A 27,319-nucleotide genomic window follows, 5' to 3' on the forward strand; every position below is an offset into this window, starting at 1 on the left:
TTTGGCAAGTTGGTTAGGACATCTACTTTGTGCATGACACAAGTAATATTTCCAACAATTGTTTATAGACAGTATTTCACTTATCATTCACTGTTTCACAATTCCAGTGGGTCAGAAGTTTACATACACTAAGTCGACTGTGCCTGAAAACAACTTGAAAAATTCCAGAAAATGATGACATGGCTTTAAAAGCTTCTGATAGGCAAATTTATATAATTAGAGTCAATTGGAGGTGTACCTGTGGATGTATTTCAAGGCCTACCTTCAACTCAGTGCCTCTTGCTTGACATCATGGGAAAATCAGAAGAAATCAGCCAAGACCTCAGAAAGAAATTGTAGACCTCCACAAGTCTGGTTCATCCTTGGGAGCAATTTCTAAACGCTTGAAGGTACCACGTTCATCTGCACAAACAATAGTTCGCAAGTATAAACACCATGGGACCACACAGCCGTCATACTGCTCAGGAAGGAGACGCGTTCTGTCTCGTAGAGACGAATGTACTTTGGTGCAAAAAGTGCAAATCAATCCCAGAACAACAGCAAAGGACCTTGTGAAGATGCTGGAGGAAACAGGTACAAAAGTATCTATATCCCTAGTAAAACAAGTCCTATATCGACATAACCTGAAAGGCCGCTCAGCAAGGAAGAAGCCACTGCTCCACAACCGCCATAAAAAAATCCAGACTACGGTTTGTAACTGCACATGGGGACAAAGATCATACTTTTTGGTGAAATGTCCTCTGGTCTGATGAAACAAAAATAGAACTGTTTGGCCATAATGACCATTGTTATGTCTGGAGGAAAAAGGGGGACGCTTGCAAGCCAAAGAACACCATCCCAACCTTGAAGCACGGGGGTGGCAGCATCATGTTGTGGGGATGCTTTGCTGCAGGAGGGACAGGTGCACTTCACAAAATAGGAGGAAAATGTGGAAGGAAAATTATGTGGATATATTGAAGCAACATCAAGACATCAGTCAGGAAGTTAAAGCTTGGTCGCAAATGGCTCTTCCAAATGGACAATGACCCCAAGCATACTTCCAAAGTTGTGGCAAAATGGCTTAAGGACAACAAAGTCAAGGTATTGGAGTGGCCATCACAAAGCCCTGACCTCAATTCTATAGAAAATGTGTGGGCTAAACTGAAAAAGCATATGCAAGCAAGGATGCCTACAAACCTGACTCAGTTACACCAGCTCTGTCAGGAGGAATGGGCCAAAAATCACCCAACTTATTGTGGGATGCTTGTGGAAGGCTACCCGAAATGTTTGACCCACGTTAAACAATTTAAAGGCAATGTTACCAAATACTAATATATGTATATAAACTTCTGAATCACTGGGAATGTGATGAAATCATCATAAATCATAAATCACTCTCTCTACTATTATTCTGACATTTCACATTCTTAAAATAAAGTGGTGATCCTAACTGACATAAGACAGGGAATTTTTACTTGGATTAAATGTCAGGAATTGTGAAAAACTGAGTTGAAATGTAGTTGGCTAAGGTGTATGTAAACTTCTCACTTCAGCTGTTTAGCCTGGAGGGTTTTTACACACATCTGAAATAATAAGAGGGGCTGGCTAAAACATTTTAATAGACTATATAGATAAAAAAGGGATGTCAGCTCACTATTTTGCCAAACTTGATCTTTTATTAAAGCTTTTGGTGATTAAGATTTGTCTCAAAGGGGTCTAACTAGCAAAGCCCTTTATCGATAGTCTGCTTGGCGAATGCATTGGGCAGGAAAAAAACAGCTTTCACTGAGAAGAGTGGAGGCTATGCTTGTTTTTTTTAATCAAATGTTTTTTTTTTATGTTTCACATACACTGCTGCCATCTAGTAGCCACAATCCAAGTTGCACCTAAGCTGGAATAATACATTATGGCCTTTCTCTTGCATTTCAAAGATGATGGGGGAAAAATAAAAACACATGTTTTTTCTATGTATTATCTTTTGCCAGATCTAATGTGTTATATTCTCCTACATTTCTTTCACATTTCCACAAACTTCAAAGTGTTTCCTTTCAATTCGTATCAAGAATATGCATTTCCTTGCTTCAGGTCCTGAGCTACAGGCAGTTAGATTTGGGTATGTCATTTTAGGCGAAAAATGAAAAAAAAGGATCAGATCCTTAATTCAAACAGGTCGAAATTGCAAACAAACATGCATTTGACAATTGCGCTGCTTAACGCCAGACGAAAATAGAGTCCATTGTCTCATTTACTGATATTGTGTAATCTATCATCATTTGGGGGATTTGACAGCTGTGTCCACAGGCACACTCCTTGAATTATTTTTCATCTATACATCACAGACTGCTTACAGGGTGTTCCTCAAAACATTACAGGACTCTGCCACCGCATACAACTGATACCAGGCTGACCACCACCTGCCTCCATACTGTCAAGTTACTGTATCGTTGCGATGTTCTGCGGCCATGTTTTTATTTGCTAGTTCGATGTACAAGCGTGTGACAACAAGTTCAAAACACTAACGGGTTAAACCCTAAAGTATTGTCATCAGAGCAAACAGAGAAGAAGAAAGCCATACAGTGTATTTTTACCAGCGCTCTGACAGTATGATTAAACTCAAAGGGACTTCCATACCTCAGGCTAGTATTTAGTGAGACGCCTTCCCTCCACCACCATCTTGCTTTTGGAGGTATTAAATTGTGAATACTAACAGAGGCATTTGTCATGAAGTGATGATGGCTGTTCTGAGGGCCTCGGGGCCCTGGCAGATGTTGACTGAGGTGTCTGCCATGGCAGGTACGAGAGAGGAGGAGATGAGAGAGACAGACACACACGTACACCGCTGCTGTCTCATGCCATTAAATGAAAATGATACTGAACTACAACAAAGAAGCCATACTGAGAACATTCAAATTGCAAGTACATGAATGAATTGTGGTTTACAAAGAGAGAGAAAGTTTTACAATAAAAAGTCAAACCTTCACCTGTGAAAAATCTACTATACTAACAACTGAAGGTCACAATGTTCTCCTGGAGCATGCGTCTGTCTGCAATGGGATGGTTTCCTGTTATGTCATCAATCCTACAGAACAAACGTTTGATCTCTCTCTTACGATTTAACTCTCCCAATGTATCTATCTCTGTCTCTCTCTCCCTGTATCTTTCTCTCGTCATCCCTTGTTCCTGCACGTATCACCGTCTCCAGGAGAAGTGTGATGAGTTTAATAGATTCTGTTTTAAAGGGCGCTTGAGATAATATATATGGAGAAAGTCTACTGAGGAAACAAGGACATATGGAGTCTCAAGAAATAAAATGAGAGAGAATTCCTTAGAGCATCCTGAGTGAGAGAGAGAGAGAGAGAGAGAGAGAGAGAGAGAGAGAGAGAGAGAGAGAGAGAGAGAGAGAGAGAGAGAGAGAGAGAGAGAGAGAGAGAGAGAGAGAGAGAGAGAGAGAGAGAGAGAGAGAGAGAGAGAGAGAGAGAGAGAGAGAGAGAGAGAGAGAGAGAGAGAGAGAGAGAGAGAGGGGTAGGGAGAGTGTGGGAGGGGGAGTGAGGGAAGGAGAGGAGGGTGGAACAGGAGGAGAGAGGTTAGAGAAGGAGGGGGGCAAGTGAGATGGAAAGAGAGGAAGACATAGAGAGGGAGGGGATGGAGGAAAGGGAGCATTATATGGAGGACACAGAGGGGATGGAGGACAGGGAGTGTTCTATGGAGGACATGGAGTATTCTATGGAGGACAGGGAGGGGATGGAGGACAGGTAGGGGATAGAGGACAGAGTGCTGATAGAGGACAAGGAGGGGATAGAAGACAAGGAGGGGATAGAAGACAAGGAGGGGATAGAGGACAAGGAGGGGATAGAGGACAGGGAGGGGATAGAGGACAGGAAGGGGATGGAGGACAGGTAGTATTCTATGGAGGACTGGAAGGCGTTAGAGGACAGGGAGGGGATGGAGGACAGGGAGGGGATAGAGTATAGGGAGAGGATGGAGGAAAGGGAGTATTCTATGGAGGACAGGGAGGGGATGGAGGAAGGGAGTATTATATGAAGGACAAGGAAGGGAAGGAGGAGAGGGAGGGGATAGAAGACAGGAAGAGGATAGAGGAGAGGGAGAGAACAGAGGACATGGAGGGGACGGAGGACATGGAGGGGACGGAGGACAGGGAGTATTCTATGGAGGACAGGGAGGGGATGGAGGACAGGGAGCATTCTATGGAGGACAGGGAGTATTCTATGGAGGACAGGGAGGGGATGGAGGACAGGGAGTATTCTATGGAGGACTGGGAGTGGTCTATGTAGGACAGGGAGGGGATGGAGGAAAGGGAGGGGATAGAGGACAGGGGGTATTCTACAGAGTACAGGGAGGGGATGGAGGACTGGGAGTGTTCTATGTAGGACAGGGAGGGGATGGAGAACAGGGAGGGGATAGAAGCCAGGGGGTATTCTATGGAGGACTGGGAGGGCATGGAGGACAGGGAGGTGATAGAGGACAGGGAGGGGATAGAGGACAAGGAGGGGATAGAGGACTGGGAGAGGATAGAGGACAAGGAGGGGATAGAGGACAGGGAGTATTATATGTAGGACAGGGAGGGGATAGAGGACAGGGAGGGGATGGAGGACAGGGAGAATGATATGGATGTTAGGGAGGGGACGGAAGTGGAGGACTGGAAGTGGTTAGAGGACAGGGAGTATTCTATGGAGGACTGGAAGTGGTTAGAGGACAGGGAGGGGATGGAGGACAGGGAGTATTCTATGGAGGACAGGGAGGTGATGGAGGACAGGGAGGGGATAGAGGACAGGGAGTATTCTATGGAAGACAGGGAGGGGATGGAGGACAGGGATGGGCCCCAAAATTGCCCTTGCTAGAAGAGTGTGTTTCAGACATAAGGAAGTGGATGGCTGCAAACTTTCTACTTTTAAACTCGGACAAAACAGAGATGCTTGTTCTAGGTCCCAAGAAACAAAGAGATCTTCTGTTGAATCTGACAATTAATCTTAATGGTTGTACAGTCGTCTCAAATAAAACTGTGAAGGACCTCGGCGTTACTCTGGACCCTGATCTCTCTTTTGAAGAACATATCAAGACCATTTCAAGGACAGCTTTTTTCCATCTACGTAACATTGCAAAAATCAGAAACTTTCTGTCCAAAAATGATGCAGAAAAATTAATCCATGCTTTTGTCACTTCCAGGTTAGACTACTGCAATGCTCTACTTTCCGGCTACCCGGATAAAGCACTAAATAAACTTCAGTTAGTGCTAAATACGGCTGCTAGAATCCTGACTAGAACCAAAAAAATTGATCATATTACTATTACTACACTGGCTTCCTGTCAAAGCAAGGGCTGATTTCAAGGTTTTACTGCTAACCTACAAAGCATTACATGGGCTTGCTCCTACCTATCTCTCTGATTTGGTCCTGCCGTACATACCTACACGTACGCTACGGTCACAAGACGCAGGCCTCCTAATTGTCCCTAGAATTTTTAAGCAAACAGCTGGAGGCAGGGCTTTCTCCTATAGAGCTCCATTTTTATGGAACGGTCTGCCTACCCATGTCAGAGACGCAAACTCGGTCTCAACCTTTAAGTCTCTACTGAAGACTCATCTCTTCAGTGGGTCATATGTGTAGTCTGTGTAGTCTGGCCCAGGAGTGGGAGGGTGAACGGAAAGGCTCTGGAGCAACGAACCGCCCTTGCTGTCTCTGCCTGGCCGGTTCCCCTCTTTCCACTGGGATTCTCTGCCTCTAACCCTATTACAGGGGCTGAGTCACTGGCTTTACTGGGGCTCTCTCATGCCGTCCCTGGAGGGGGTGCGTCACCTGAGTGGGTTGAGTCACTGATGTGGTCATCCTGTCTGGGTTGGCGCCCCCCCCCCACCCCCCCCCCCCACCCCCCCTCCTTGGGTTGTGCCGTGGCGGAGGTCTTTGTGGGCTATACTCAGCCTTGTCTCAGGATGGTAAGTTGGTGGTTGAAGATATCCCTCTAGTGGTGTGGGGGCTGTGTTTTGGCAAAGTGGGTGGGGTTATATCCTTCCTGTTTGGCCCTGTCCGGGGGTGTCCTCGGAGTGGGCCACAGTGTCTCCTGACCCCTCCTGTCTCAGCCTCCAGTATTTATGCTGCAGTAGTTTATGTGTCGGGGGGCTAGGGTCAGTTTGTTATATCTGGAGTACTTCTCCTGTCCTATTCAGTGTCCTGTGTGAATCTAAGTGTGCGTTCTCTAATACTCTCTCTTTCTCTCTCTCGGAGGACCTGAGCCCTAGGACCATGCCCCAGGACTACCTGACATGATGACTCCTTGCTGTCCCCAGTCCACCTGGCTGTGCTGCTGCTCCAGTTTCAACTGTTCTGCCTTATTATTATTCGACCATGCTGGTCATTTATGAACATTTGAACATCTTGGCCATGTTCTGTTATAATCTCCACCCGGCACAGCCAGAAGAGGACTGGCCATCCCACATATGCTCTCTCTAATTCTCTCTTTCTTTCTCTCTCTCGGAGGACCTGAGCCCTAGGACCATGCCCCAGGAATATCTGACATGATGACTCCTTGCTGTCCCCAGTCCACCTGACTGTGCTGCTGCTCCAGTTTCAACTATTCTGCCTTATTATTATTCGACCATGCTGGTAATTTATGAACATTTGAACATCTTGACCATGTTTTGTTATAATCTCCACCCGGCACAGCCAGAAGAGGACTGGCCACCCCACATAGCCTGGTTCCTCTCTAGGTTTCTTCCTAGGTTTTGGCCTTTCTAGGGAGTTTTTCCTAGCCACCGTGCTTCTACACCTGCATTGCTTGCTGTTTGGGGTTTTAGGCTGGGTTTCTGTACAGCACTTTGAGATATCAGCTGATGTACGAAGGGCTATATAAATAAATTTGATTTGATTTGATTTGATAGAGGACAAGGAAGGGATAGAGGACTGGGAGGGGATAGAGGACAGGGAGGGGATAGAGGACAAGGAAGGGATAGAGGACTGGGAGGGGATGGAGGACAGGGAGGGGATAGAGGACAAGGAAGGGATAGAGGACTGGGAGGGGATGGAGGACAGGGAGGGGATAGAGGACAAGGAAGGGATAGAGGACTGGGAGGGGATAGAGGACAGGGAGGGATTAGAGGACAGGGAGTTTTCTATGGAGTAATGGAAGGGGTTAGAGGACAGGGAGGGGATGGAGAACAGGGAGGGGATAGAGTATAGGGAGAGGATGGAGGAAAGGGAGTATTCTATGGAGGACAGGGAGGGGATGGAGGAAGGGAGTATTATCTGAAGGACAAGGAAGGGAAGGAGGAGAGGGAGGGGATAGAAGACAGGAAGAGGATAGAGGAGAAGGAGAGAACAGAGGACATGGAGGGGACGGAGGACATGGAGGGGATGGAGGACAGGGAGTATTCTATTGAGGACAGGGAGGGGATGGAGGACAGGGAGTATTCTATGGAGGACAGGGAGTATTCTATGGAGGACAGGGAGGGGATGGAGGACAGGGAGTATTCTATGGAGGACAAGGAGGGGATTGGAGGACTGGGAGTGGTCTATGTAGGACAGGGAGGGGATGGAGAGGGAGGGGATAGAGGACAAGGGGGTATTCTACAGAGTACAGGGAGGGGATGGAGGACTGGGAGTGTTCTATGTAGGACAGGGAGGGGATGGAGAACAGGGAGGGGATAGAAGCCAGGGGGTATTCTATGGAGGACTGGGAGGGGATGGAGGACAGGGAGGTGATAGAGGACAGGGAGGGGATAGAGGACAAGGAGGGGATAGAGGACTGGAAGAGGATAGAGGACAAGGAGGGGATAGAGGACAGGGAGCATTCTATGTAGGACAGGGAGGGGATAGAGGACAGGGAGGGGATGGAGGACAGGGAGAATTATATGGTTGTTAGGGAGGGGACGGAAGACAGGGAGTATTCTATGGAGGACTGGAAGTGGCTTTAGAGGACAGGGAGTATTCTATGGAGGACTGGAAGTGGTTAGAGGACAGGGAGGGGATGGAGGACAGAGAGTATTCTATGGAGGACAGGGAGGTGATGGAGTACAGAGAGGGGATGGAGGACAGGGAGGGGATAGAGGACATGTAGTATTCTATGGAGGACTGAAGTGGTTAGAGGACAGGGAGGGTATAGAGGACAGGGAGGGGATAGAGGACAGGAAGAGGATGGAGGACAGGGAGTATTCTATGGAGGACAGGGAGGGGATGGAGGACAGGTAGTATTCTATGTAGGACTGGGAGGGGATGGATGACACGGAGTATTCTATGGAGGACAGGGAGGGAATGGAGGACAGGTAGTATTCTATGTAGGACTGGAAGGGGATAGAGGATAGGGAGGGGATAGAGGACAGGAAGCGGATAGAGGACAAGGAGGGGATAGAGGACAAGGAGTATTCCATTGAGGACTGGAAGGGGTTAGAGGACAGGGAGGGGATGGAGGACAGGGAGGGGATAGAGGACAGGGAGAGGATGGAGGACAGGGAGTATTCTATAGAGGACAGGGAGGGACGGAGGACTGGGAGGGGATGGAGGACATGGAGGGGATGGAGGAAGGGAGAGGATAGAGGACAGGGAGGGGATAGAGGACAAGGAGGGGATAGAGGACTGGGAGGGGATAGAGGACAAGGAGGGGATAGAGGACAGGGAGTATTCTATGGAAGACAGGGAGGGGATGGAGGACAGAGAGGGGATGGAGGACAAGGAGGGGATAGAGGATAGGGAGGGGATAGAGGACAGGGAGAGGATGGAGGACAGGGAGTATTCTATGGAGGACTGGAAGGCGTTAGAGGACAGGGAGGGGATGAAGGACAGGGAGGGGATAGAGGATAGGGAGAGGATGGAGGACAGGGAGGGGATGGAGGAAGGGAGTATTATATGAAGGACAAGGAAGGGAAGGAGGAGAGGGAGGGGATAGAAGACAGGAAGAGGATAGAGGAGAGGGAGAGAACAGCGGACATGGAGGGGACGGAGGACATGGAGGGGACGGAGGACAGGGAGTATTCTATGGAGGACAGGGAGGGGATGGAGGACAGGGAGTATTCTATGGCGGACAGGGAGGGGTGGAGGACAGGGAGCATTCTATGGAGGACAGGGAGGGATGGAGGACAGGGAGGAGAAGTGGGACAGGGAGTATTCTATGGAGGACAGGGAGTATTCTATGGAGGACAAGGAGGGGATTGGAGGACTGGGAGTGGTCTATGTAGGACAGGGAGGGAATGGAGGACAGGGAGGGGATAGAGGACAGGGGGTATTCTACAGAGTACAGGGATGGGATGGAGGACTGGGAGTGTTCTATGTAGGACAGGGAGGGGATGGAGGACAGGGAGGGGATAGAAGCCAGGGGGTATTCTATGGAGGACTGGGAGGGGATGGAGGACTGTGAGTATTCTATGGAGGACAAGGAGGGGATTGGAGGACTGGGAGTGTTCTATGTAGGACAGGAAGGGGATGGAGGACAGGGAGGGGATAGAAGCCAGGGGGTATTCTATGGAGGACTGGGAGGGGATGGAGTACAGGGAGTATTCTATGTAGGACAGGGAGGGGATTGAGGACAGGGAGAGGATAGAGGACAGGGGCTGTTCTACAGAGTACAGGGAGGGGATGGATGACTGGGAGTGTTCTATGTAGGACAGGAAGGGGATGGAGGACAGAGAGGGGATAGAAGCCAGGGGGTATTCTATGGAGGACTGGGAGGGGATGGAGTACAGGGAGTATTCTATGTAGGACAGGGAGGGGATTGAGGACAGGGAGAGGATAGAGGACAGGGGCTGTTCTACAGAGTACAGGGAGGGGATGGATGACTGGGAGTGTTCTATGTAGGACAGGAAGGGGATGGAGGACAGAGAGGGGATAGAAGCCAGGGGGTATTCTATGGAGGACTGGGAGGGGATGGAGTACAGGGAGTATTCTATGTAGGACAGGGAGGGGATTGAGGACAGGGAGAGGATAGAGGACAGGGGCTGTTCTACAGAGTACAGGGAGGGGATGGAGGACTGGGAGTGTTCTATGTAGGACAGGGAGGGGATGGAGGACAGGGAGGGGATAGAAGCCAGGGGGTGTTATATGGAGGACTGGGAGGGGATGGAGGACAGGGAGGTGATAGAGGACAGGGGGTATTCTACAGAGGACAGGGAGGGGATGGAGGACTGGGAGTGTTCTATGTAGGACAGGGAGGGGATGGAGGACTGGGAGGGGATAGAAGCCAGGGGGTGTTATATGGAGGACTGGGAGGGGATGGAGGACAGGGAGGTGATAGAGGACAGGGAGGGGATAGATGACAAGGTGTGGATAGAGGACTGGGAGAGGATAGAGGACAAGGAGGGGATAGAGGACAGGGAGTATTCTATGTAGGACAGGGAGGGGATAGAGGACAGGGAGGGGATGGAGGACAGGGAGAATTATATGGATGTTAGGGAGGGGACGGAAGACAGGGAGTATTCTATGGAGGACTGGAAGTGGTTAGAGGACAGGGAGTGTTCTATGGAGGACTGTAAGTGGTTAGAGGACAGGGAGGGGATGGAGGACAGGGGGTATTCTACAGAGGACAGGGAGGGGATGGAGGACAGGGAGGGGATAGAGGATAGGGAGAGGATGGAGGACAGGGAGTATTCTATGGAGGACAGGGAGGGGATGGAGGAAGGGAGTATTATATGAAGGACAAGGAAGGGAAGAAGGAGAGGGAGGGGATAGAAGACAGGAAGAGGATAGAGGAGAGGGAGAGAACAGAGGACATGGAGGGGACGGAGGACATGGAGGGGACAGAGGACAGGGAGTATTCTATGGAGGACAGGGAGGGGATGGAGGACAGGGAGTATTCTATGTAGGACAGGAAGAGGATAGAGGACATGGAGGGGATGGAGGACAGGGAGAATTATATGGAGGTTAGGGTGGGACGGAAGACAGGGAGTATTCTCTGTAGTACATTGATGGGATGGAGGACAGGGAGTACACTATGGACGACAGGGAGGTGATGGATGACAGGGAGGGGATGAGGGACTGGGAGGGGATGGCGGACAGGGAGGGGTTAGAGGACAAGGAGTTTTCTATGGAGGACTGGAAGGGGTTAGAGGACAGAGAGGGGATGGAGGACAGTGAGGGAATAGAGGACAGAGAGAGGATGGAGGACAGGGAGGGGATAGAGGATAGGGAGGGGATTTGAGGACAGGGAGAGGATGGAGGACAGGGAGTATTCTATGGAGGACTGGAAGGCGTTAGAGGACAGGGAGGGGATGGAGGACAGGGAGGGGATAGAGGATAGGGAGAGGATGGAGGACAGGGAGGTGATAGAGGACAGGGATTATTCTATGGAGGACGGGGAGCATTCTATGGAGGACAGGGAGGGGATGGAGTCCTGGGAGTATTCTATGGAGGACAGGGAAGGAATGGAGGACTGGAAGGGGATGGAGGACAAGAAGTATTCTATCGAAGACAGTGAGGGATGGATGGAGGACACGGGGTATTCTATGGAGGACAGGGAGGGATGGAGGACAGGGAGGTGATAGAGGACAGGGATTATTCTATGGAGGACGGGGAGCATTCTATGGAGGACAGGGAGGGGATGGAGTCCTGGGAGTATTCTATGGAGGACAGGGAAGGAATGGAGGACTGGAAGGGGATGGAGGACAAGAAGTATTCTATCGAAGACAGTGAGGGATGGATGGCGGACACGGGGTATTCTATGGAGGACAGGGAGGGCATGGAGGACTGGGAGTACACTATGGGGGACAGGGAGGGGATGGAGGACTGGGAATACAATATGGAGAACTTGGAGTACACTCTGGAGGACAGGGAGGGGATGGAGGACCGAGAGGGGATGGGGTAGGGAGTTCACTATGGAGGACAGGGAAGGGATGGAGGACTGAAGGGCATGGAGTACAGGGAGTATTCTATGGAGGAATGGGAGGGGATAGAGGACAGGGAGGGGATAGAGAACAGGGAGGGGATGGAGGACACAGATTATTCTATGGAGGACAGGGAAGAGATGGAGGACTGAGAGGGGATGGAGGACACTGAGTATTCTATGGAGGACAGGGAGTACACTATGGAGGATAGGGAGGTGATGTAGGACAGGGAGGCGATGGAGGACAGGTAGGGGACGGAGGACTGGGAGTATTCTATGGAGGACTGGGAGGGCGTTGGAGGACAGGGAGGGGATAGAGGACAGGGAGGGGATAGAGGGCAGAGAGGGGATTGAGGATTGGGAGTATTCTATGGAGGACAGGGAAGGGATGGAGGACTGGAGGGGGATGGAGGACAGGGAGGGGATGGAGGACACTGAGTTTTCTATGGAGGACAGGGAGGGATGGAAGACGCAGTATTCTATGGAGGACAGGGAGGAGATGGAGGACTGGGAGTATTCTATGGAAGACAGGGAGGGGATAGAGGACAGGGAGGGGATAGAGGACAGGGAGGGGATGGAGGACACTGAGTATTCTATGGAGGACAGGGAGGGATAGAAGACGCAGTATTCTATGGAGGGCAGGGAAGGGATGGAGGACAGGGAGTATTCTATGGAGGACAGGGAGGGGATGGAAGACAGACAGTATTCTATGGAAGATTTGGAAGGGATGGAGGACATGGTCTATTTTATGGAGGACAGGGAGGGGATGGAAGACTGGGAGTATTCCATGCCTATTGTCACGATCGTTGGAATAAATGGAACAAGGCGCAGCATGCATAGCGTTCCACATGTTAAATTAATAAATGAAACTCACCAAAACAATACAGAACAAATGAAACGGGAAGTCAATGCAGTGCTCACAGGCATTACACAAAAACAAGATCCCACAAAAACCCAGTTGGAAAAAGCTGCCTAAATATGATCCCCAATCAGAGACAACGATAAACAGTTGCCTCTGATTGGGTACCATACCAGGCCAACATAGACATATAGTAACCTAGATAACCCACCCTAGTCACACACCGACCTAACCAACATAGAGAATAAAGGGCTCTCTATGGTCAGGGCGTGACACCTATCTGTGAAATGTACGTTACTGAGCAAATACTATTTATTATTTATTCATATTTTAATGTCAGAGCCCATGTTCAATATAGATAGGAAATACTATTATTTATACATCTTTTCATGTCAGAGACCATGTTCAATATAAAGAGGAATGACTATTTATTATTTATACATTTTTTTTTAACTTCTTATGGCTGCAGGGGCAGTATTGAGTAGCTTGGATGAATGGTGCCCAGAGGTGCCCAGAGTAAACTGCCTGCTCCTCAGCCCCAGTTGCTAATATATGCATATTATTACTAGTATTGGATAGAAAACACTCTGAAGTTTTTAAAACTGTTTGAATGATGTCTGTGAGTATAACATAACTTATATGGCAGGCAAACACCTGAGAAGAAATCCAAATAGGAAGTGGGAAATCTGAGGTTGGTCGATTTTCAACCCAGCCCCTATTGAAGACACAGTGGGATATTGGTTATGTTGCACTTCCTAAGGCTTCCACTCGATGTCAACCATCTTTAGAAACTTGTTTGAGGATTCTACTGTGAAGTGGGACCGAATGAGAGAGGAATGAGTCAGAGGTCTGCCAGCAGTCACACGCTGGTCACGCGCATTTCACATGAGAGGTAGCTACGTTCCTTTGCTTTTCTAAAGACAAAGGAATTCTCCGGTTGGAATATTATTGAAATTTTATGTTAAAAACATCCTAAAGATTGATTCCATACATCGTTTGACATGTTTCTACGAACAGTAACGGAACTTTCTGACATTTCGTCTGCAACTAGGGAACGCGCTTCATGACTTTGGATTTGTTTGCCAAACGTGCTAACAAAAGTAGCTCTTTGGACAAAAATGATGGACATTATCGAACAAATCAAACATTTAATGTGGAACTGGGATTCCTGGGAATGCATTCTGATGAAGATCATCAAAGGTAAGTGAATATTTATAATGCTATTTATGACTAATTTTGACTACCCAATATGGGGGATATCTTTTTGGCTGCTTTGTTGTCTGAAAACTGTACTCTGATTATTGCATGGTTTGCTTTTTCCGTAAAGCTTTTTTAAAATCTGACATAGCGGTTGCATTAAGGAGAAGTGTATCTATATTTCCATGTCTAACAATTGTATTTTCATCAACATTTATAATGAGTATTTCTGTAAAATGATGTGGCTCTCTGCAATATCACCAGATGTTTTTGGAACTAGTGAACATAACGCGCCAATGTATACTGAGATTTTTTTATATAAATATGCACTTTATCGAACAAAACATACATGTATTGTGTAACATGAAGTCCTATGAGTGTCATCTGATGAAGATCATCAAATGTTAGTGATTAATTTTATCTCTATTTGTGCTTTTTTGTGACTCTTCTCTTTGGCTGGAGAAATGGCTGTGTTTTTCTTTGGCTTGGCTCTGACCTAACATAATCATTTGTGGTGCTTTCGCTGTAAAGCCTATTTGAAATTGGACACTTTGGTGGGATTAACAACAAGATTACCTTTAAAATGGTATAAAATACATATATGTTTGAGGAATTTTAATTATGAGATTTCTGTTGTTTGAATTTGGCACTGTGCACTTTCACTGGCTGTTATCATATCAATCCGGTTAACGGGATTGCAGCCCTAAGAAGTTAATGTTCTAGACCATGTTCAATATAAAGAGCGACATCATTCTTGACCACTACGACCGTGTGTGGTATCCCTTATTTATTAATGCTCCCATGTGTTTGTCTTGGTTATCAATCCAATGAAAGGGGAAGAGAAGAGTGGGAATGATCAGTTAGAAAGAAGAACAGTCTTTAAGAATCTAGAGATATACCCAGGTAGGCACACATCTTCTGACTCAGCCATTGCTCTGCTTAATCCCATGAAAATGAGGTCTTATGTTAAATCCGGCGTATTTAAATTGATGTGTTGATTCATTTACACTGTCCCTGTCAATCTTACTTGTACAATCCTACTCTAAGTAGGGTGATATTGACATATGGCAGGCATGACACACACCCACACAGATAAAGGTCACATATAATCAGATCGAACATCCAGGTGTGACATAAATTAGTAACTTAATTCCAAGAATTGCAGTAGAGGTTGGAGAGAGGGTTACCCAGGGGATTACAGTCAAATCTTACAGGTGAAGATATTGACATTGTTGCAGCAAAACGTTGAAATCTATCACACACAAACGAATTGAGGGATCATTTAATGAAAGGCAAATTGTAACGGCTTTCTTCCTGGGAAGGAGAGGCGGACCAAAACGCAGCGTGGTTAGAGTTCATGTTAATTTAATAAGGTAACTCGAACAGGATACAAAACAATAAACGGAAAACTGAACCAGTCCTAACTGGTGCAGAAAACACAAAGACAGGAAACAACCACCCACAAATCCCAACACAAAACAGGATACCTAAATATGGTTCCCAATCAGAGACAATGACTAACACCTGCCTCTGATTGAGAACCATATCAGGCCAAACATAGAAATAGACAAACCAGACACACAACATAGAATGCCCACCCAGCTCACGTCCTGACCAACCGTAAAACAAGGAAAACACACAAGAACCATGGTCAGAACATGACACAAATACACATTTTAGAGTCAGATAGTAGAGCAAGGCATTTGCAACACTAAGATTGTAGGATTCGATTCCCGAACCACCCATATGAAAAATATATGCACGCGTGATTGTAAGTCACTTTGGATAAAAACATTGCATAAATTATAATATTAGAGGAGGCTAGTGTCCTTGTGTGACTGTTGTACATAGTATATTCTAATTAAACTGACAAATATTCAGGAAAGGATTTGTGTGTTTCATGTTTCATGTAGCTTTTTTCACTTTTTGTTTTTGTTTGTGCTTGAGAAGAGTTCAAATATATTAGTTTGAGAATAGTTGGAATATGGCTACCTATCAACCTTCACTATCCCAGGAAATATGTTCCCTGGTACCAAGAGGTGATGCCAGCATTCTGATAACTGAATCAGACACCTCTCATCCAACTGATTGTATTTCCATTGAATTTGGCTTTCAGTCAATAACACGGATGGATGTTCTAGCCTTGAATGAACAAATCAGACCTCTTTTCTATCACTTTTTTTGTCCCAATGACACCCTATTCTCTATATAGTGCACTACTTTTGACAAAAGGAAATACGGTGCCATTTGGGAGGCAGCCTTTTCTGAAAAAACTGTCAAAAAAGCGTTATCGTGTAGTGAGGGGGTGTATAGAATAATCTCTAATAATATCAGTGGCTTTCAAAATGGAGGGTACAAAAACATTCACAAACCTCGGTGTGCAGAGATTTGTTTCTGACAGGCTACATCCATCAAAGAGAGAGGTTACTGCTTCTAATACATTGCCTTGTCCCCTTTCCTCATGTTTCTGCTGTTGGAGCTTTCTTTCTTGTGGTCACCTCTAAGAAAAGTTCAGTGTTCGGTGGGCAGTCGATAAAGACTCCTTAGATTCAAGTTTCAAGTTTTAATCTCAAATGCACAAGTACAGTGAAATGCATTTCTTGCTAACTCTAACCCCAATAACGCAGTAATCAATATCAATGTAATACAAAAAACAACAAGGTAGAACAAAAACACACAAGATATAAAAATAAATAAGAAGAACACAATAAAGTAAGTAAGCATAGTATATATATGGTCAGTTCCAGTACCATATTTACAATGTGCAGGGATACTGAATGGATTGAGGTAGATATGTATCGGGGTAAGGTGACTAGGCATCAGGGTATTTGATGATTGTGTATTTGAAGATTGTGTGTGTGTGTGTGTGTGTGTGTGTGTGTGTGTGTGTGTGTGTGTGTGTGTGTGTGTCAGTGTAAATGTATGTGCATGTTATGGGTGTATGATCAGATGATGGAGTGAATGTTTCAACAGTGTGGAAATGATAAAAGTGCAGGAAATGCAGAAATTGAATAAATTGGATTGAACCGTATAAAACAATCAGAATTGAGAAAGTCCCATTGAAATGACATATCATTCATGTGTTGTCACCCTAGGGTCATGAACTACTCATAAAGCATATTTAGAACTTTTATTGTTCAAAAACATAAAATACTGTCAAAAACTTCATACTGTCAAAACGATGAAACATATGGTGATATATCGCCCATGACACGCCTTCCGCCGAAGTTGGTCCCTCTCCTTGTTCGGGCGGCGTTCGGCTGTCGACATCACCGGCCTTCTAGCCATCGCCGATCCACTTTTCATTTTCCATTTGTTTTGTCCTTGTCTTACACACCTGGTTTCAATCTCCCAATTACTTGTTCATTATTTAACCATCTGTTCCCCCCTGGTTGTTTGTGAGTGATTGTTTGTTTCTAATACGGTCCGTTATTGTGGGCTCGATTTATTGTGTTGTATTTGTGAATATTTGAGTACATTATGTTTATTACTCATATCTGCTGTCCTGCGCCTGACTCCTCTACACCAGCTACACACAGGCACTATTACAGCACAGCCCTAGCCCCTGCTATGGGGACAAAAGTTCTATATGTTACTGGTTTTCAGAGAGTGTAGTGGTTGAACCATGCCCTATAACTGATTACTAGGATTTGTCAATGGTTAGGGGCTATGGGTCTATCTGTGATTGACTGTATGACTATTTTAAAATACATTTGTAGTGTGTGTAGATTCAGCAGTAGGCAACCATCTTCCTGGAGATCTATTTTCCAGTAGATTTCTACCCCAACAATCACATTGTTCAACATTGTTCAACAATCCTATTTCACAACAGATTCCGCCAAGCAAGTTGTTGTTGAGAAGCTAGGGATTGCTGTGTGTTGCATTAAATGTGAAATACTACCTCTTCTACTTTTTCTGTCACAGGATGAGATTACACTGTAGTTGGGTATAGTTGGAAAGACAATGTAAATAAAACCACTGTTTGTACTTTCTACCATTGCTGACTACTCTACTGCTGCTCTACACCGCCTATCTGAGTATGTTTAGCTAACACCCTCTAACGTTCACCACCATCTGTTTCCCTTTCACAGGAACAGTTTACAGTATGTTTAGCTAACACCCTCTAACGTTCACCACCATCTGTTTCCCTTTCACAGGAACAGTTTACAGTATGTTAAGCTACAGTAACACCCTCTAACGTTCACCACCATCTGTTTCCCTTTCACAGGAACAGTTTACAGTATGTTAAGCTACAGTAACACCCTCTAACGTTCACCACCATCTGTTTCCCTTTCACAGGAACAGTTTACAGTATGTTTAGCTACAGTAACACCCTCTAACGTTCACCATCATCTGTTTCCCTTTCACAGGAACAGTTTACAGTATGTTAAGCTACAGTAACACCCTCTAACGTTCACCACCATCTGTTTCCCTTTCACAGGAACAGTTTACAGTATGTTAAGCTACAGTAACACCCTCTAACGTTCACCACCATCTGTTTCCCTTTCACAGGAACAGTTTACAGTATGTTAAGCTACAGTAACACCCTCTAACGTTCACCGCCATCTGTTTCCCTTTCACAGGAACAGTTTACAGTATGTTAAGCTACAGTAACACCCTCTAACGTTCACCATCATCTGTTTCCCTTTCAGAGGAACAGTTTACAGTATGTTAAGCTACAGTAACACCCTCTAACATTCACCATCATCTGTTTCCCTTTCACAGGAACAGTTTACAGTATGTTAAGCTACAGTAACACCCTCTAACATTCACCACCATCTGCTTCCCTTTCACAGGAATAGTTTACAGAGCTTGAACACATGTAAAACAATAACCTGAAAATATACTTATGCCATTATTTAGACTTCATTATAATCTTGTTTACAATCTGTTTATTATGTTCCGTAAATAACTGATATATGCGCCCGGTCTTCGGCACTGCATCTCAGTGCTAGAGGCGTCACTACAGACCCTGGTTCGATTCCAGGCTGTATCACAACTGGCCATGATTGGGGGAGCCATAGGGTGGCGCACAATTGGCCCAGCGTCGTCCGGGGTTAGGGTTTGGCCGGGGTAGGCCTTCATTGTGAATAAGAATTTATTCTTAATTGACATGCCTAGTTAAATAAAGGTTAAATAAAAATAAATATTTATGAAGAATGACAACAACTTTCCAGTCTGGTTTCTGTATTTACTTTCAGCAGCAGAAAACATTCCAAATGTGTAATTCATTTGAGGAATTTAAATAAATGATCATCTCCAGTGTCATCACAAAGTTTATTTCTTAAAATGATGAAATAGACTTTGTGACGATACTGACGATTATACCATAGTCTTCCCTCTAGATAAGCATGGCATGATGCAATGAATAGGCCCGGATGTTCCACCATACAAACAAGCTGTTCAGGTCCGGCATCTTCTGGTGACACATTGAAAACTGCACAACAATGATAATGACGATAGATTATGTATGCCTTTTGTTTTGATGACAAGACAAAGTAGTCTACACACCTGTGGAAGTTTGTCGCTTTTCAGGGTCCGGCTCCAGCTCCAACTGACAGGTGCTTTTGTTGTTGTTGTTGTTGTTTTTCTAGACCATCCTATCAGCTAATCATGGCTGTGTATGTACACTACCATTCAAAAGTTTGGGGTCACTTAGAAATGTCCTTGTTTTTGAAAGAAAGAGGAGTGGGAGGCCCCGGTGCACAACTGAGCAAGAGGACATGTACATTAGAGTATCTAGTTAGAGAAACAGATGCTTCACAAGTCCATTAACTGGCAGCATCATTAAATAGTACCCTTATGGCTAGACATGGTGTGATGAAAGAAACATACAGGAACTCAAATCCTTCTGTTCACCTGATTTAGAATTCCTCACAATCAAATGTAGACCGCATTATCTACCAAGAGAATTCTCTTCGATTATAATCACAGCCGTATATATCCCCCCCAAGCAGACACATCGATGGCTCTGAACGAACTTTATTTAACTCTTTGCAAACTGGAAACCATTTATCCGGAGGCTGTATTCATTGTAGCTGGGGATTTTAACAAGGCTAATCTGAAAACAAGACTCCCTAAATTTTATCAGCATATCGATTGCGCAACCAGGGGTGGAAAGACCTTGGACCATTGTTACTCTAACTTCCGCGACGCATATAAGGCCATGCCCCGCCCCACCTTTCGGAAAAGCTGACCACGACTCCATTTTGTTGATCCCTGCCTACAGACAGAAACTAAAACAAGAGGCTCCCACGCTGAGGTCTGTCCAACGCTGGTCCGACCAAGCTGACTCCACACTCCAAGACTGCTTCCATCACGTGGACTGGGATATGTTTCGTATTGCGTCAGATAACAATATTGACTAATATGCTGATTCGGTGTGCGAGTTCATTAGAACGTGCGTTGAAGATGTCGTTCCCATAGCAACGATTAAAACATTCCCTAACCAGAAACCGTGGATTGATGGCAGCATTCGCGTGAAACTGAAAACGCGAACCACTGCTTTTAATCAGGGCAAGGTGTCTGGTAACATGACCGAATACAAACAGTGCAGCTATTCAGGCTATCAAACAAGCTAAGCATCAGTACAGAGACAAAGTAGAATCTCAATTCAACGGCTCAGACACAAGAGGCATGTGGCAGGGTCTACAGTCAATCACGGACTACAGGAAGAAATCCAGCCCAGTCACGGACCAGGATGTCTTGCTCCCAGGCAGACTAAATAACTTTTTTGCACGCTTTGAGGACAATACAGTGCCACTGACACGGCCTGCAACGAAAACATGCGGTCTCTCCTTCACTGCAGCCGAGGTGAGTAAGACATTTAAACGTGTTAACCCTCGCAGGGCTGCAGGCCCAGACGGCATCCCCAGCCGCGCCCTCAGAGCATGCGCAGACCAGCTGGCCGGTGTGTTTACGGACATATTCAATCAATCCCTATACCAGTCTGCTGTTCCCACATGCTTCAAGAGGGCCACCATTGTTCCTGTTCCCAAGAAAGCTAAGGTAACTGAGCTAAACGACTACCGCCCCGTAGCACTCACTTCCGTCATCATGAAGTGCTTTGAGAGACTAGTCAAGGACCATATCACCTCCACCCTACCTGACACCCTAGACCCACTCCAATTTGCTTACCGCCCAAATAGGTCCACAGACGATGCAATCTCAACCACACTGCACACTGCCCTAACCCATCTGGACAAGAGGAATACCTATGTGAGAATGCTGTTCATCGACTACAGCTCGGCATTCAACACCATAGTACCCTCCAAGCTCGTCATCAAGCTCGAGACCCTGGGTCTCGACCCCGCCCTGTGCAACTGGGTACTGGACTTCCTGACGGGCCGCCCCCAGGTGGTGAGGGTAGGCAACAACATCTCCTCCCCGTTGATCCTCAACACTGGGGCCCCACAAGGGTGCGTTCTGAGCCCTCTCCTGTACTCCCTGTTCACCCACGACTGCGTGGCCACGCAAGCCTCCAACTCAATCAAGTTTGCGGACGACACAACAGTGGTAGGCTTGATTACCAACAACGACGAGACGGCCTACAGGGAGGAGGTGAGGGCCCTCGGAGTGTGGTGTCAGGAAAATAACCTCACACTCAACGTCCACAAAACTAAGGAGATGATTGTGGACTTCAGGAAACAGCAGAGGGAACACCCCCCTATCCACATCGATGGAACAGTAGTGGAGAGGGTAGCAAGTTTTAAGTACCTCAGCATACACATCACAGACAAACTGAATTGGTCCACTCACACAGACAGCATCGTGAAGAAGGCGCAGCAGCGCCTCCTCTTCAACCTCAGGAGGCTGAAGAAATTCGGCTTGTCACCAAAAGCACTCACAAACTTCTACAGATGCACAATCGAGAGCATCCTGGCGGGCTGTATCACCGCCTGGTACGGCAACTGCTCCGCCCTCAACCGTAAGGCTCTCCAGAGGGTAGTGAGGTCTGCACAACGCATCACCGGGGGCAAACTACCTGCCCTCCAGGACACCTACACCACCCGATGTCACAGGAAGGCCATAAAGATCATCAAGGACATCAACCACCCGAGCCACTGCCTGTTCACCCCGCTATCATCCAGAAGGCGAGGTCAGTACAGGTGCATCAAAGCTGGGACCGAGAGACTGAAAAACAGCTTCTACCTCAAGGCCATCAGACTGTTAAACAGCCACCACTAACATTGAGTGGCTGCTGCCAACACACTGACACTGACACTGACTCATCTCCAGCCACTTTAATAATGGGAATTGATGGGAAATGATGTAAATATATCACTAGCCACTTTAAACAATGCTACCTTATATAATGTTACTTACCCTACATTATTAATCTCATATGCATACGTATATACTGTACTCTATATCATCGACTGCATCCTTATGTAAGACATGTATCACTAGCCACTTTAACTATGCCACTTTGTTTACATACTCATCTCATATGTATATACTGTACTTGATACCATCTACTGTATCTTGCCTATGCTGCTCTGTACCATCACTTATTCATATATCCTTATGTACATATTCTTCATCCCCTTACACTGTGTATAAGACAGTAGTTTTGGAATTGTTAGTTAGATTACTTGTTGGTTATTACTGCATTGTCGGAACTAGAAGCACAAGCATTTCGCTACACTCGCATTAACATCTGCTAACCATGTGTATGTGACAAATAAAATTTGATTTGAATTGATTTGATTTGATTTGAAACACCAGTTTCAACGTCAACAGTGAAGAGGTGACTCCGGGATGCTGGCCTAGAAGACTAGACACGCTAAGGTACTTCTTTCTATTCTGGTTAGAGCCTGTTTGCGCTGTTCTGTGAACGGAGTAGTACACAGCATTGTACGAGATCTTCAGTTAATTTCAATTTCTCAGAACACAAACAAGAATAGACTCACGAGTTTCAGAATAAATATTGAGGCTCTTATCAACCCCCCACTTGCAAAACATCGCCAGAATGTAAACAAAAAGACACCTCTAAAAACTATTTTCATTGATGCTGAAATAAACAAACCACCAGGACTATAACACATTCATAGCATATTCATAAGCAGCTGTCTTTATCGCCTAGCATTTCACACTGCTAAAATGTAGCCAATATACATTATTATTATTATTTACTTGCTTAGGGGCTTCATTACACATTTACAAGCCCAACATATTTAAAAGAGATTAGAGTGTCGGATCACTGTAGTCCACCTCTGTAGAGGGCAGATAACTCTCTTTGTCTCCTGTTTGGCTGCCAAAAAACATACCTTAATTATTGTTGAAGGGCACAGCTTGAAACCTCTCTCAGAGATTGTGTTTGTATTCAACTCTCCTTCTCTCTGAAGTTGTTGTACGGTCATTTTATTATTTATTTTGAGTACTCTTTTGAGTTGGAAATCTTTAAGGTTCTCATCTCCATAATGTAAACAGAACAAAATTGGAAACCTCTGAAACCAGTTGTCATTGTAGAAAAGTGAAATACACCATGACTATAAAATAGGCTACTTACCATGAGAGTCACTTGTAATGTCCCTATCAATCTAGTCTATTGTAGACACACAGGCACATCACAACTGTCAATCACTCACGCTAGCGACACTAATTAAACAACACAGTTGGCTTTCTGCTCTGTCTGTCACACACACACCAGTTAGTATGTGACCTGTAGAGATGATCTGTCAGCTGCTGGTAATTGAAAATCTACCTCATTGGCTATTTTCCTAAACAAATCAGCCACGTCAATCAAGAGTTGTTGTGCTGAAACAGGCTCCTATAGAGACACAAGCTAAGTTAGGTCACAGAAAACTCTGACACTAATGTTATTTTTCTTACCCTTCCATTACAATTTGTAACCCTAAAAATACATTGGACCATATTTTTTGTTTGTACATCTTTTACCATTGTTATTGTTTATGATTGTTATCAATAAATCATATGAACACAAAGTCTGACTGCAGGTGGAAATGAGATACACAATGTCACAGACTGACTGGTCTATGAACATATTCATTTTTTTCTCCAAACCACATATCTGTTTCAACAGAATTTATATGAGGGGTGGATGGAAGAGAATCATTTCAATGTTACTCATTTCAATGTTACGGCTTTAAGGAAATCTCTTGAGAAACATAATCACTTTAAGGGGGAATTTCTTTGGTTTGTGCCTCATACACTGTTGTCCCTATCCTCCTCTCTCCTCCCTCCTCCCTCCTCCTGCTCCTCCTCTTCCTCCTCCACCCACTCACCCACCTCCTCCTCCCTCCTCTTCCTCCCTCCACCTCCTCCTCCCTCCTCCCCCTCCCTCCTCCTCCTCCTCCTCCCTCCTCCTCCTCCTCTTCCTCCTCCTCCTTCTCCTCCCTCTTCCTCCCTTCTCCTCCCTCCTCTGTTTCCTCCTCCTCCACCCACCTCCTCCTCCCTCCTCTTTCTCCCTCCTCCTCTTCCTCCTTCTCCTCCCTCCTCATCCCTCCTCCATTTTCTCCTCCTCCTCCACCCACCTCCTCCTCCCTCCTCCCCCGAACCTCTGCCCCCAAGGCAGACAATGATTGTGTCCCAAATGGCACCCTACTATCTATATAGTGCAATACTTTTGACCAGGTCCCACAGGGCTCTAATACCCATAGGGCTCTACTACCCATAGGGCTCTACTACACATAATAGGGCTCTACTACTCATAATAGGGCTCTACTACTCATAGGGCTCTAATACTCATAGGGCTCTACTACTCACAGGGCTCTACTACCCATAGTAGGGCTCTACTACTTTAGGGCTCTACTACCCATAGGGCTCTACTACCCATAGGGCTCTGGTCAAAAGTAGTGCACTACAGTGCCTTGCAAAAGTATTCACCTCCCATGGCATTTTTCATATTTTGTTGCATTGCAACCTGTAAATCCAGAAAATCACATTGTAGGATTTTTTATGAATTTATTTGCAAATTATGGTGGAAAATAAGTATTTGGTCAATAACAAAAGTTTATCTCAATACTTTGTTATATACCCTTTGTTGGCAATGACAGAGGTCAAAAGTCTTCACAAGGTTTTCACACACTGTTGCTGGTATTTTGGCCCATTCCTCCATGCAGATCTCCTCTACAGTAGTGATGTTTTGGGGCTGTTGCTGGGCAACACGAACTTTCAACTCCCTCCAAAGATTTTCTATGGGGTTGAGATCTGGATACTGGCTAGGCCACTCCAGGACCTTGAAATGCTTCTTATGAAGCCACTCCTTCGTTGCCCGGGCGGTGTGTTTGGGATCATTGTCATGCTGAAAGACCCAGCCACGTTTCATCTTCAATGCCCTTGCTGATGGAAGGAGGTTTTCACTCAAAATCTCACGATACATGGCCCCATTCATTCTTTCCTTTACACGGATCAGTCGTCCTGGTCCCTTTGCAGAAAAACAGCCCCAAAGCATGATGTTTCCACCCCCATACTTCACAGTAGGTTTGGTGTTCTTTGGATGCAACTCAGCATTCTTTGTCCTCCAAACACGACAAGTTGAGTTTTTACCAAAAAAGTCATATTTAAGTTTCATCTGACCATATGACATTCTACCAATCTTCCTCTGGATCATCCAATTGCTCTCTAGCAAACTTCAGACGGGCCTGGACATGTACTGGCTTAAGCAGGGGGACACGTCTGGCACTGCAGGATTTGAGTCCCTGGCGGAGTAGTGTGTTACTGATGGTAGGCTTTGTTACTTTGGTCCCAGCTCTCTGCAGGTCATTCACTAGGTCCCCCCGTGTGGTTCTGGGATTTTTGCTCACCGTTCTTGTGATCATTTTGACCCCACGGGGTGAGATCTTGCGTGGAGCCCCAGATCGAGGGAGATTATCAGTGGTCTTGTATGTCTTCCATTTCCTAATAATTGCTCCCATAGTTGATTTCTTCAAACCAAGCTGCTTACCTATTGCAGATTCAGTCTTCCCAGCCTGGTGCAGGTCTACAATTTTGCTTCTGGTGTCCTTTGACAGCTCTTTGGTATTGGCCATAGTGGAGTTTGGAGTGTGACTGTTTGAGGTTGTGGACAGGTGTCTTTTATACTGATAACAAGTTCAAACAAGTGCCATTAATACAGGTGACGAGAGGAGGACAGAGGAGCCTCTTAAAGAAGAAGTTACAGGTCTGCGAGAGCCAGAAATCTTGCTTGTTTGTAGGTGACCAAATACTTATTTTCCACCATAATTTGCAAATAAATAAATTAAAAATCCTACAATGTGATTTTCTGGATTTTTTTTCTCATTTTGTCTGTCATAGTTGAAGTGTACCTATGATGAAAATTACAGGCCTCTCTCATCTTTTTAAGTGGGAGAACTTGCGCAATTGGTGGGTGACTAATACTTTTTTGCCCCACTGTACACCTTTCTGAAAGGCCCCAGAGTCTTCAACAAAACTAAGCAAGGGGCACCACCAAGCAAGCAGCACTATGAAGACCAAGGAATTCTCCAAACAGGTCAGGGAAAAAGTTGTGGAGAAGTACAGATCAGGGTTGGGTTATAAAAAAAATATCCGAAACTTTGAACATCCCACAGAGTACCATTAAATCCATTATTAAAAAATTGAAAGAATATGGCACCACAACAAATCTGCCAAGAGAGGGCCACCCACCAAAACTCATGGACTATGCAAGGAGGGCATTAATCAGAGAGGCAACAAAGAGACCAAAGATAACCCTGAAGGAGCTGCAACGCTCCACAGCGGAGAGTGGAGTATCTGTCCACAGGACCAAATTTAGCCATACACTCCACAGAACTAGGCTTTACAGAAGAGTGGCCAGAAATAGCCATTGCTTAAATAAAATAATTATCAAACATGTTTGGTGTTCCCCAAAAGGCATGTGGGAGACTCCTCAAACATATGGAAGATGGTGCTCTGGTCAGATGAGACAAAAATGTTGCTTTTTGGCCATCAAGGAAAATGCTATGTTTGGCACAAACCCAACACCTGTCATCACCCTAAGAACACCATCCCCATAGTGAAGCATGGTGGTGGCAGCATCATGCTGTGGGGATATTTTTAATCGGCAGGGCCTGGGATACTGATCAGAATTGAAGGAATGATGGATGGTGCTAAATACAGGGAAATTCTTGAGGGAAACCTGTTTCAGTGTTCCAGAGATTTGAGACTGGGACAGAGGTTCACCTTCCAGCAGGACAATGAACCTAAACATACTGCTGAAGCAACACTCAAGTGGTTTAAGAGGAAACATATAAATGTCTTGGAATGGCCTAGTCAAAATCCAAACATCAATCTGTTGTACGACTTTAAGAATGCTGTACACCAGCGGAACCCATCCAACTTGAAGGAGCTGGAGCAGTTTTGACTTGAAGAATGGGCAAAAATCCCCGTGGCTAGATGTGCCAAGCTTATAGAGACATAACCCAAGAGACTTGCAGCTGTAATTGCTGCAAAAGGTGTCTCTACAATGTATTGACTTTGGGGGGGGTTAATAGTTATGCACTCTTA

The 27,319-nt window shown here is 45.7% G+C and overlaps 1 protein-coding gene across 1 annotated transcript; it reads right to left on the bottom strand.

The window, feature by feature from the left end:
• Positions 1-4,012: 4,012 nt before the first annotated feature.
• LOC139381307 (uncharacterized) lies at positions 4,013-10,803 on the bottom strand. The gene is made up of 5 exons (XM_071124758.1): positions 10,681-10,803; positions 10,079-10,141; positions 9,335-9,916; positions 7,561-7,734; positions 4,013-4,498 (listed from the first exon to the last, which is right to left on the bottom strand). Exons 1-5 carry the CDS (start codon positions 10,801-10,803, stop codon positions 4,013-4,015), a joined length of 1,428 nt encoding a protein of 475 aa, XP_070980859.1.
• Positions 10,804-27,319: the final 16,516 nt, after the last annotated feature.

The sequence above is a fragment of the Oncorhynchus clarkii genome, chromosome 23 (assembly GCF_045791955.1).
Source record: "Oncorhynchus clarkii lewisi isolate Uvic-CL-2024 chromosome 23, UVic_Ocla_1.0, whole genome shotgun sequence".
In the NCBI taxonomy this organism is placed as follows: Eukaryota; Metazoa; Chordata; class Actinopteri; order Salmoniformes; family Salmonidae; genus Oncorhynchus; species Oncorhynchus clarkii.

Coding starts and splice junctions, on each gene's coding strand:
- LOC139381307 (XM_071124758.1), bottom strand. CDS start 10,803: ATGTCCTCTATCCTCTTCCTGTCCTACATAGAATACTCCCTGTCCTCC. Junction 10,142..10,680: donor CCGTCCCCTCCATGTCCTCT/GTTCTCTCCCTC, acceptor ATCCCCTCCCAG/TCCTCCATCCCCTCCCTGTC. Junction 7,735..9,334: donor TCCTCCATAGAATACTCACA/GTCCTCCATCCC, acceptor ATCCTCTTCCAG/TCCTCTATCCCCTCCTTGTC.